Below are 12,245 nucleotides of genomic sequence, written 5' to 3' on the forward strand. Positions count from 1 at the left end.
CATTCTCTCACTCTCTCACTCTGTCACTCTGTCATTCTCTCACTCTGTCATTCTCTCACTCTGTCCTGTCGTTCTGTCATTCTCTCACTCTATCATTCTCTCACTCTGTCCTGTCGTTCTGTCATTCTCTCACTCTCTCACTCTGTCATTCTCTCACTCTGTCATTCTCTCACTCTGTCATTCTCTCACTCTGTCCTCTCGTTCTGTCGTTCCAATGGGAGGGACTGTGCCTTGCTGTCTACCTGCCATGTGGAGATGGGAATTGAACCTGCAACCTTCCAGTTGGGAGACAACCACTGGTGTTTTAAGAAAAGCCAGAAACGTCTGAAATGTTTTAAAAGTAGACGTTTGCTTGTTTTACCTTTCATGTCGAGTTAAAAACTGAGATGCATTCGACTAATTTCACCTTTTCTAATCTCGTCCTTGAACTGAGATAGAAAAGTGTTAACCTGCTGGTCCAGTTGGTGAAAATACTTTAGTTACTCATGTTACTACGCTTCATTTTAAATCACCACCATGTGAACAGCCCCCAAAGGAAATGAACAACTGATCTGTACTTTGGATTGGGAAACATTGAAATGAGTATTTAGGTGGAAAGACTTTGGTTATTGATGATGTCATCAATAATGTTCCAGAGTTTGAACTTGTGAAAAATATCGAAGTAGTAACGGATCCATGTTTTGTTTGGAACGCCAACCTCTTCCCACAGTTAGATGGGATGAACTTTATATATCTTATGAGGTAGAAGATCCTCATCTTGCTCAAGTTAATGTTTTTGTAGATGCTGAAGAACTTATTGATCCTACAGCATACTACTATTTAACTACTATTTAACTACTATTTCACACAAGTACATCCCAATTAAGTAAGAGCTCACTGACTTTACACATACAAACAATAAATACTGTCTTCATTTCAGTGTTTATGTGTTCATGTGGTATAAGTATGTTTATTTTCATCTGATTTAAAAGAAAGGTCTGTAAATAGTAACTCATCCTTCAAAAGAAAGGTCTTCATTTTATCATTGTAGCTGTTTTCTCATGATTTTGTGTTTTTCAAATAAAATGGATTCACTTCAATCAAGTTAAATTATTTCTTAAATCCAGATTATCTGTCTTCTACCGCTCACTCCTCCACCTCAAGACTTTACCTTTAATTTATTTATCTTTAAATGTCAAATAAACCTTGTTTCTTTAAAATACAACTCAAAACAAGATCATTTCAAGATTGTTTGATGTTACAAAATATTTCAGATGCATTGTCTGAAAACAAGTAACTCCGTCTTGATGAAATATTACTTGTTGGGTAAATTTATCTTAAATCAAGTGAGACGAGACATTTTCACTAAAAACAAGACAAATACACTTCGTAAGATTTTGAGCTTTTGCAGCTAAAAGCCCCAGCAGCTCCTCCACCTGCAGCTAAAAGCCCCACTAGCTCCTCCTCCTGCAGCTAAAAGCCCCAGCAGCTCCTCCACCTGCAGCTAAAAGCCCCACTAGCTCCTCCTCCTGCAGCTAAAAGCCCCAGCAGCTCCTCCACCTGCAGCTAAAAGCCCCAGCAGCTCCTCCTCCTGCAGCTAAAAGCCCCACTAGCTCCTCCACTTGCAGCTAAAAGCCCCAGCAGCTCCTCCACCTGCAGCTAAAAGCCCCAGCAGCTCCTCCTCCTGCAGCTAAAAGCCCCAGCAGCTCCTCCACCTGCAGCTAAAAGCCCCAGCAGCTCCTCCTCCTGCAGCTAAAAGCCCCAGCAGCTCCTCCACCTGAGGCTAAAAGCCCCAGTAGCTCCTCCTCCTGCAGCTAAAAGCCCCACTAGCTCCTCCACCTGCAGCTAAAAGCCCCAGCAGCTCCTCCACCTGAGGCTAAAAGCCCCAGTAGCTCCTCCACCTGAGGCTAAAAGCCCCAGCAGCTCCTCCACCTGAGGCTAAAAGCCCCAGCAGCTCCTCCACCTGCAGCTAAAAGCCCCACTAGCTCCTCCACCTGCAGCTAAAAGCCCCACTAGCTCCTCCACCTGCAGCTAAAAGCCCCAGCAGCTCCTCCACCTGCAGCTAAAAGCCCCAGCAGCTCCTCCACCTGAGGCTAAAAGCCCCAGTAGCTCCTCCACCTGAGGCTAAAAGCCCCAGCAGCTCCTCCACCTGAGGCTAAAAGCCCCAGCAGCTCCTCCACCTGCAGCTAAAAGCCCCACTAGCTCCTCCACCTGCAGCTAAAAGCCCCACTAGCTCCTCCACCTGCAGCTAAAAGCCCCAGCAGCTCCTCCACCTGCAGCTAAAAGCCCCAGCAGCTCCTCCACCTGAGGCTAAAAGCCCCAGTAGCTCCTCCACCTGAGGCTAAAAGCCCCAGCAGCTCCTCCACCTGAGGCTAAAAGCCCCACTAGCTCCTCCACCTGAGGCTAAAAGCCCCAGCAGCTCCTCCACCTGCAGCTAAAAGCCCCAGCAGCTCCTCCTCCTGCAGCTAAAAGCCCCAGCAGCTCCTCCTCCTGCAGCTAAAAGCCCCAGCAGCTCCTCCACCTGAGGCTAAAAGCCCCAGTAGTTGCCCTCAGTTGCGTGTACACTGTAAAACGTTCCGTTACTGCAGGAAATACACATGAAACTTTAATGAGACATTAAACTGGGTCAAGAACAGAAACGAACAAATCTGAATAAAAGACGAATAAAAAAGGTCGACAAACTTCACTTCTACATATAAACAAATACTATGCTACACCCTGCTGTCTGCATGCTATGCTACATCCTGCTATCTGCATGCTATGCTACACCCTGCTATCTGCATGCTATGCTACACCCTGCTGTCTGCATGCTATGCTACACCCTGCTGTCTGCATGCTATGCTACACCCTGCTGTCTGCATGCTATGCTACACCCTGCTGTCTGCATGCTATGCTACACCCTGCTATCTGCATGCTATGCTACATCCTGCTATCTGCATGCTATGCTACACCCTGCTATCTGCATGCTATGCTACACCCTGCTGGCAGCGTCCAGTTCAGGGGGGGGAGAGGGAGGGAGGGAGAGAGAGAGGGGGGGGGAGGGAGGGAGGGAGGGAGAGAGAGAGAGGGGGGGGGAGGGAGAGAGAGAGGGAGGGAGGGAGGGAGGGGGGGAGAGGGAGGGAGAGAGAGAGAGAGAGAGGGGGGGGAGGGAGGGAGGGAGGGAGGAGAGGGAGGGAGGGAGGAAGGGAGGGAGGGAGAGAGAGAGAAATTTCACGGTCTTTGATGTTTTGTCTAAACTGTGTGTGTGTGTGTGTGTGTGTGTGTGTGTGTGTGTGTGTGTGTGTGTGTGTGTGTGTGTGTGTGTGTGTGTGTGTGTGTGTGTGTGTGTGTGTGTGTGTGTGTGTGTGTGTGTTGACCTACTTTGCTCTGACTGTATTTTTCATGAGGCACAAAGAGAAGCAAACATTAGAATCTGTTTTCTCTCACCAACCTGCATCTGAAGGAGTAACTACTAGTTACTACAGTAACTACTAACTAGTCACTTGGCAGAGTTCCTTGTAATCCTCTTAACGATGGTAACTGTATTATTGAAGCGTTAGTATTAGTATTAGTATTAGCATTAGCATTAGCTGAACTAGCAGTTTAATGACTGAAGTTACACCAGTTAGAGGAGGAAGATGCTCTATAACTGATGTTAGAGGAGGAAGATGCTCTACAATCTGGTGTTAGAGGAGGAAGATGCTCTACAATCTGGTGATAGAGGAGGAAGATGCTCTACAATCTGATGTTAGAGGAGGAAGATGCTCTACAACTGATGTTAGAGGAGGAAGATGCTCTATAACTGATGTTAGAGGAGGAAGATGCTCTACAATCTGGTGTTAGAGGAGGAAGATGCTCTATAACTGATGTTAGAGGAGGAAGATGCTCTATAACTGATGTTAGAGGAGGAAGATGCTCTACAATCTGGTGTTAGAGGAGGAAGATGCTCTACAATCTGATGTTAGAGGAGGAAGATGCTCTACAATCTGGTGATAGAGGAGGAAGATGCTCTACAATCTGATGTTAGAGGAGGAAGATGCTCTACAATCTGGTGTTAGAGGAGGAAGATGCTCTACAATCTGGTGTTAGAGGAGGAAGATGCTCTACAATCTGATGTTAGAGGAGGAAGATGCTCTACAATCTGATGTTAGAGGAGGAAGATGCTCTACAATCTGGTGTTAGAGGAGGAAGATGCTCTACAATCTGATGTTAGAGGAGGACGATGCTCTACAATCTAATGTTATAGGAGGAAGATGCTCTACAATCTGGTGTTAGAGGAGGAAGATGCTCTACAATCTGATGTTAGAGGAGGAAGATGCTCTACAATCTGGTGTTAGAGGAGGAAGCTGCTCTACAATCTAATGTTATAGGAGGACGGTGCTCTACAATCTGATGTTAGAGGAGGAAGATGCTCTACAATCTGATGTTATAGGAGGAATATGCTCTACAATCTAATGTTATAGGAGGAAGATGCTCTACAATCTGATGTTAGAGGAGGAAGATGCTCTGTTATCTGGTGTTAGAGGAGGAAGCTGCTCTACAATCTAATGTTATAGGAGGAAGATGCTCTACAATCTAATGTTATAGGAGGAAGATGCTCTACAATCTGATGTTAGAGGAGGAAGATGCTCTACAATCTGATGTTAGAGGAGGAAGATGCTAAAACAAAAAAGCCTGTCTGCCGTCGAAGACATTCTAATTCTAACATGTCACCTTCCTTCTGCAGTTAAGACAAATATCCAGCTGCATCCAGAGGTTCCATCCAGAGGTTCCATCCACAGGTTCCATCCAGAGGTTCCATCCAGAGGTTCCATCCAGAGGTTCCATCCAGAGGTTCCATCCACAGGTTCCATCCAGAGGTTCCATCCAGAGGTTCCATCCAGAGGTTCCATCCAGAGGTTCCATCTCGCCTCTTACGGTTCCTTTCCGGGTTTCTCTCTGGGGAGGCCTCGGACGTTCATGCGTCTCCCAGCAGAAGTGTCCACCCACACCTCCTCCTCCTCCACCTCCTCCACCTCCTCCACCTCCTCCTCCTCCTCCTCCTCCTCCACCTCCTCCTCCTCCTCCTCCTCCACCTCCTCCACCTCCTCCTCCTCCTCCTCCTCCTCCTGCACCATGAGCTGTGAGCAGGAGTTTGGAGACGGAGTTATGGGAGTCACACTCACTCTGCGCCTCCTGATGCACGGGAAGGTGATTCTACATTAACTAGATCTACAACATCGTAACCAGAAACAGCGAATGCCAATCACAGCTAATGCTAATGCTACTGACAGTTGGGTTCTGCAGTGAACCCAGTAAATATGGCTAAAAGTTGCATGCTAATGCTAAAATGTGACATTATTGTCTGAAGTGACGTTAACGTGTTTTGTTTCGTCCACAGGAAGTCGGAAGCATCATCGGAAAGGTAGAAACCATCAGCTCTGTTTCTTCATGAGCTGGGACACACACACACACACACACACACACACACACACACACACACACACACACACACACACACACACACACACACACACACACACACAGTCATGAATAGAAAAATAAACGTTCTGATTTCACTCACCCTGGCATTAGCTTTAGCATTAGCATTAGCCTGTCCCCACAGTAGCACCGAGTAGCTTTAGCATTAGCATTAGCCTGTCCCCACAGTAGCACTGAGTAGCTTTAGCATTAACATTAGCCTGTCCCCACAGTAGCACCGAGTAGCTTTAGCATTAGCATTAGCCTGTCCCCACAGTAGCACTGAGTAGCTTTAGCATTAGCATTAGCCTGTCCCCACAGTAGCACCGAGTAGCTTTAGCATTAGCATTAGCCTGTCCCCACAGTAGCACCGAGTAGCTTTAGCATTAGCATTAGCCTGTCCCCACAGTAGCACTGAGTAGCTTTAGCATTAGCATTAGCCTGTCCCCACAGTAGCACCGAGTAGCTTTAGCATTAGCATTAGCCTGTCCCCACAGTAGCACCGAGTAGCTTTAGCATTAGTTCACGTTGAAGCAGGAGTGACGTTAACGTTTGACTGTTTTTACAGAAAGGAGAAACAGTGAAGAGAATACGAGAAGAGGTGAGATCCTCTTCGTCACTCCTCCTCTATGTCACTCTTCCTCTTCGTCACTCTTCCTCTTTGTCACTCCTCTTCATCACTCCTCTTCATCACTCCTCTTCATCACTCCTTCATCCCCCCACAGAGCAGCGCGAGGATCAACATCTCTGAAGGTTCATGTCCAGAGAGAATCATCACCATCACAGGACCGACTGACTGTGTGTTCAGAGCGTTCACCATGATCACCTTCACTGGAGGAGGTACACACACACACACACACACACACACACACACACACACACACACACACACACACACACACACACACACACACACACATACTCTCTCAAGCCGTCCACAGTCTGTCTTTAACCCCCCCCCCCCCCGGTCAGGACCTGAACCCTGGCGGCAGCAGACCCCCCCTCGGCCTGCGTCTCGTCGTCCCTGCCAGTCAGTGCGGCTCTCTGATCGGGAAGGGGGGATCAAAGATCAAAGAGATCCGAGAGGTGAGCCGACCAATCAGACGGAGTTCAGAGACTCAGAAAACACTCGTGTTCCGCTGACGACATCGTTCTCAGTGTTTCTGCCGTTTCCGTGGAAACAGACATCCATTTCCAAACAATGAAACTTTTCTGGATCGTAAATTGAACGTGTAAACAAGGCCGGAGAGTTCTGCTCAGTGTCTGTGGCAGAACGACTCAGAACCACGTCGTCATGGAAACTAAAGGTTCTCCTGTTGTTAAAATCCTCCTTCTCTGAGTATGTGCTATCTTCAGTCTACTGTTTGATCCGTTCCCATGGCAACACGAGACACAAACCGAGGTCTGAAAGTTTAAACTTGATTCAGCCACAACATTAGGACCACTGATTCTCCCACCCACGACTCAGAGAGCAGGGGAACAGGAAGCAGGTGGGTCACGTCACCTGGTGAGTGGGCGGGGCTTCTCTGAGGAGCACCTGGTACCAGGATGAACCAGTCTGTCAGCCTTCAGAGGTGAGAGGAGGAGGCAGGGGTTCCTAATGTTCTGGCTCATGGCTGCAATCCACTGCAGGATATTCTGTAAACCACTGTGTGTGTGTGTGTGTGTGTGTGTGTGTGTGTGTGTGTGTGTGTGTGTGTGTGTGTGTGTGTGTGTGTGTGTGTGTGTAGACGACAGGTGCTCAGGTGCAGGTAGCGGGCGACCTCCTTCCAAACTCCACAGAGAGGGAGGTGACGGTATCAGGGAGTCAAGATTCCATCATCCAGTGTGTCAAACTGATCTGCACTGTAATCCTGGAGGTGAGTAATCTGTAATCTGTAATCTGTGAGGCTGGGCCCTTCTACTGTCCTCTGAGCTGTAAAACCTTCTGACTAAATAAACTTTCTTGAATTGGCACGATGGAAAACGTTTCCACCCCTCCAGTCTGTCTTCTTGATGGGGTGCTTGTTGCCATGACGACCGCCTCCAGCTCCTAGTGTTGCTGCTGTCAGGTCGTTGCCGCGGCGCCGAGGAGCGTCGTCAGGTGACTGAGGTTGTGTTGGAGTCAACCGGAGGACGTTTCCTGATACAAACACTCCAGCCTGTTTTTAGCCGCGATGCTAATTATAGCACTGCAACACAGACGGAGCTGCAAAGGTGATGCTCTCCTTCATTTAGTGATGCTCTCCTTCATTTAGTGGTGCTCTCCTTCATTCAGTGATGCTCTCCTTCATTCAGTGATGCTCTCCTTCATTTAGTGGTGCTCTCCTTCATTCAGTGGTGCTCTCCTTCATGCAGTGATGCTCTCCTTCATTCAGAGGTGCTCTCCTTCATTCAGTGGTGCTCTCCTTCATTCAGAGGTGCTCTCCTTCATTTAGTGGTGCTCTCCTTCATTCAGTGGTGCTCTCCTTCATTCAGTGATGCTCTCCTTCATTCAGAGGTGCTCTCCTTCATTCAGTGATGCTCTCCTTCATTCAGAGGTGCTCTCCTTCATTTAGTGGTGCTCTCCTTCATTCAGTGATGCTCTCCTTCATTCAGAGGTGCTCTCCTTCATTCAGGGATGCTCTCCTTCATTCAGAGATGCTCTCCTTCATCCAGTGATGCTCTCCTTCTTTCAGATATGCTCTCCTTCATTCAGTGATACTCTCCTTTGTTCAGATATGTTCTCCTTCGTTCAGGGATGCTCTCCTTCGTTCAGAGATGATCTCCTTCATTCAGTGATACTCTCCTTAGTTCAGAGATGATCTCCTTCATTCAGTGATGCTCTCCTTCGTTCAGAGATGATCTCCATCGTTCAGTGATGCTCTCCTTCTTTCAGATATGCTCTCCTTCATCCAGTGATGCTCTCCTTCTTTCAGATATGCTCTCCTTCATTCAGTGATACTCTCCTTTGTTCAGATATGTTCTCCTTCGTTCAGAGATGATCTCCATCGTTCAGTGATGATCTCCGCCTGCTCCCACCAGCTGACCTCCACCTTCTTTATCTTCTCACAGTGGAAACTGAATCTATAATTCATGATAACAGTATTTTCTGCGAGGTAGCAGGAGGAACTCGGAGGCGGAGCTCTGAGGCGGGAGGCGGAGCTCTGAGGCGGGAGGCGGAGCTCTGAGGCGGGAGGCGGAGCGCTGCAATCAAAGCCTGGAGAAGAGAGAGAACCGCTGACCTGAACTCTGTTATCTTTCATCGCTTCATCCACACTCTGATCTCCGGCTAGAACTCGTCTGATCGGCGCTGGCTGATGGAGCGCTGGGCCTCTGCTCCCAGTGCATGCTGGGATATGACACTGCTACCTGAAGGAGATCGAAGAGTGGATCTGTTTAATGTCTGAGAAACGGCAGCTGTGTGTTTGATCAACAATGCGATGAGAAACTGAACAAACTACACAATTATTACTACACAATACAAACAAATGCAAGTCAAAGCAGTTGATTTGAAGCTGTAGAAGAAGCTTAGCAGAGCAGCAGGTTTAGCAGAGCAGCAGGAGCTAGCCTGGAGGCTAACCAGTCCAAAGCTCCATCCAGCCAGTCCCAGCACCAGCTCAGGCCTAAAACCAGGGATGGATCCGCGTTAAACCGAAGGGAACCGGTTCTGGCTCGGCAGGACTTGATGTTCCAGGAACGACCAGGTTCCTGTGCAGTTTGATTGTTGGATCCTAGAGGATCCAGGTTCCATCTGAGACCAGGTTCTGATTCCTGTCTGTCTGTCTCTGCAGTCTCCACCGAAGGGAGCCACCATCCCGTATCGGCCCAGCCCCACTCCGGGAACCGTTCTGCTAGCAGGAAACCAACAATCCCCGGTTCAGGTTGTCTGTCATTGTGTTCAGGTTGTGTGTTCAGGTTGTGTATCAGTGTGTTCAGGTTGTGTATCAGTGTGTTCAGGTTGTGTGTTCAGGTTGTGTATCAGTGTGTTCAGGTTGTGTATCAGTGTGTTCAGGTTGTGTATCAGTGTGTTCAGGTTGTGTGTTCAGGTTGTGTATCAGTGTGTTCAGGTTGTGTGTTCAGGTTGTGTATCAGTGTGTTCAGGTTGTGTATCAGTGTGTTCAGGTTGTGTGTTAAGGTTGTGTGTCAGTGTGTTCAGGTTGTGTGTTCAGGTTGTGTATCAGTGTGTTCAGGTTGTGTGTTAAGGTTGTGTGTCAGTGTGTTCAGGTTGTGTGTTAAGGTTGTGTGTCAGTGTGTTTTGGTTGTGTGTTCAGGTTGTGTATCAGTGTGTTCAGGTTGTGTGTTAAGGTTGTGTGTCAGTGTGTTCAGGTTGTGTGTTCAGGTTGTGTGTCAGTGTGTTTAGGTTGTGTGTTCAGGTTGTGTGTCAGTTTGTTCAGGTTGTGTATCAGTGTGTTCAGGTTGTGTGTTCAGGTTGTGTGTCAGTGTGTTCAGGTTGTGTGTTCAGGTTGTGTGTTCAGGTTGTGTGTTCAGGTTGTGTATCAGTGTGTTCAGGTTGTGTGTTCAGGTTGTGTGTTCAGGTTGTGTATCAGTGTGTTCAGGTTGTGTGTTCAGGTTGTGTGTCAGTGTGTTCAGGTTGTGTGTTCAGGTTGTGTATCAGTGTGTTCAGGTTGTGTGTTCAGGTTGTGTGTTCAGGTTGTGTGTTCAGGTTGTGTGTTCAGGTTGTGTATCAGTGTGTTCAGGTTGTGTGTTCAGGTTGTGTGTTCAGGTTGTGTATCAGTGTGTTCAGGTTGTGTGTTCAGGTTGTGTATCAGTGTGTTCAGGTTGTGTGTCTGTTCCTCCTGAAGGTTTTCGAGGCGTCAGACTTCGGTTCTCACTCTCTGTTCTCAGTCGCTCAGGGAGCCGTCGACCTGCAGCAGGTGAGTCTAACCAACACACACACACACACACACACACACACACACACACACACACACACACACGTGATGACATGTGTTGTGGTGTTTCAGACGTACGCGCTGCAGAGTCACTACGGCGTTCCTCATTCAGAGGTACGTTTCATCTCATTCTGTGGCGCTAACGCTACGTAGCATAGCTCCCGCTACGTAGCATAGCATAGTGGAGCGGAGCGCCACACCCTAACCTGAAGAGGATTTACCCAACGGTACATGGAAAGTTAGAACACATCAGACCAGGCCAACCGTTTTAGAATTTGTTGGGAATGTGACCAGTGAACTGGCTCAACAGCGCCACCTAGAACATTTAGAAAGTTCAGCCCCTGCATCACTTTTCACAAAATTCTGTACACATATGTAACATCCCAAGACGCACACAAAAAGTCCAGAGGTATTGATCCCTAAACCCAGAATGCCAACAGGAAGTCGGCTATTTTGAAAGATATTGTGGATTTGGGCCCAAATCGACGTATTTTCACCAGCGAACTCGTCCGGCGGGGAAACGCCAAAATACCGTGAATTCAGCCGTGAACAGAAAAGGGATTGGTGAGCAAAAGTCTGAGGGCGTGGCCACCAAGTCTAATACTGACCATGGAACAGGAAGTGCAGTATAAATAGCCTGAACCTGCTCCGGTCAGCTGGAGTCCAGCAGAGTCCAGAGCTGATCACAACCAATAGCAACCATCAGCTGTAGCGCCACCTGCTGGGAACAGGAAGTGGGGTCCCTTATTATTGTGTGTTGTTTCATCCAGTTAGCGAAGCTGCAGCAGCTGTCCATGCAGCAGCAGGGTCTGGGTCTGACCCCCATCAGCCAGGGTCTGGGTCTGACCCCCATCAGCCAGGGTATGGGTCTGACCCCCATCAACCAGATGGCCTCACAACTTGTACCTGGTACGTAGTGCTGGACCACCTGGTACGTAGTGCTGGACCACCTAGTGCTGGACCACCTGGTACGTAGTGCTGGACCACCTGGTACGTAGTGCTGGACCACCTAGTGCTGGACCACCTGGTACGTAGTGCTGGACCACCTTTACCTCCTGGTGGACAGCACCGATGAATGAATGAATACTTCTTCTACCTCCTATCACAGATGGATGGATAATAATAATGATAATAATAATAATGATGATGATGATGATGATGATGATGATGATGATGATGATGATGATGATGATGATGATGATGATGGATGGATGGATGGATGCAGACACGGTTTCAGTCTCAGCCAATCAGATTGAAGGATGTTTGTCTTCCAGGGGGAGTTGACGCCTCCACCCAAACTACGTCTCAGGAGCTCCTCATTCCAAACGACGTGAGACCACACACACACACACACACACACACACACACACAAAAATGTATTTATTTAATTCAGAGTAGACGTTCAAATCAACTGGACGTTGACGGATGACGGTAGTTTAGTCTGTTTAATCCGTGTGTGTGTGTGTGTGTGTGTGTGTGTGTGTGTGTGTGTGTGTGTGTGTGTGTGTGTGTGTGTGTGTGTCTCCTGGTCGTTGGTTCTGTGTGACCTCACACCTTGTCCTGGCAGCTGATTGGCTCAATCATCGGCCGCCAGGGAACCAAGATCAATGAGATCCGGCAGGTTTCGGGGGCTCAGATCAAGATCGGCAGCCAGATGGACAGCGGCAGTGACCGCCACGTCGCCATCAGCGGCTCGCACATCGCCGTCCACCTGGCGCATTACCTCATCACGTCATGGTGAGACCCAGCGGGACTCAAGTTTTGACACACAGGAAGTGCAAACGTGTCGCAGTTTGCTCAAGTCTTTGTATGTTAACGCCTCAGTTTGTCACATCGCATAAAAACTTCACCGCCATCAAAGATTACCTCAAATTAAATCCTACAGATTAAGTGACATGATCAATATTATCCTTCGAGTTGCGTTTGCATTTTTAATGTTTTTATGAATAAGGTTCATGGCAGGTCTTATCCTTC

General features: G+C 48.1%; 1 protein-coding gene across 1 annotated transcript; it reads left to right on the forward strand.

Annotated features, from left to right (window-relative positions):
• Positions 1-5,073: 5,073 nt before the first annotated feature.
• On the forward strand, positions 5,074-12,008 carry LOC308128057 (poly(rC)-binding protein 2-like; the record flags this gene model as incomplete). The annotated part of the gene is given in 13 exon segments (XM_080493731.1): positions 5,074-5,148; positions 5,339-5,362; positions 5,987-6,019; positions 6,144-6,247; positions 6,249-6,258; positions 6,391-6,504; positions 7,149-7,277; positions 9,171-9,245; positions 10,182-10,253; positions 10,344-10,385; positions 11,042-11,132; positions 11,546-11,601; positions 11,839-12,008. Coding segments are annotated over 13 exon segments (995 nt in total), but the record flags the coding sequence as incomplete, so codon positions are not given.
• Positions 12,009-12,245: the final 237 nt, after the last annotated feature.

This window comes from Lipophrys pholis (assembly GCF_963383615.2).
Source record: "Lipophrys pholis genome assembly, contig: SCAFFOLD_140, whole genome shotgun sequence".
NCBI lineage: Eukaryota > Metazoa > Chordata > Actinopteri > Blenniiformes > Blenniidae > Lipophrys > Lipophrys pholis.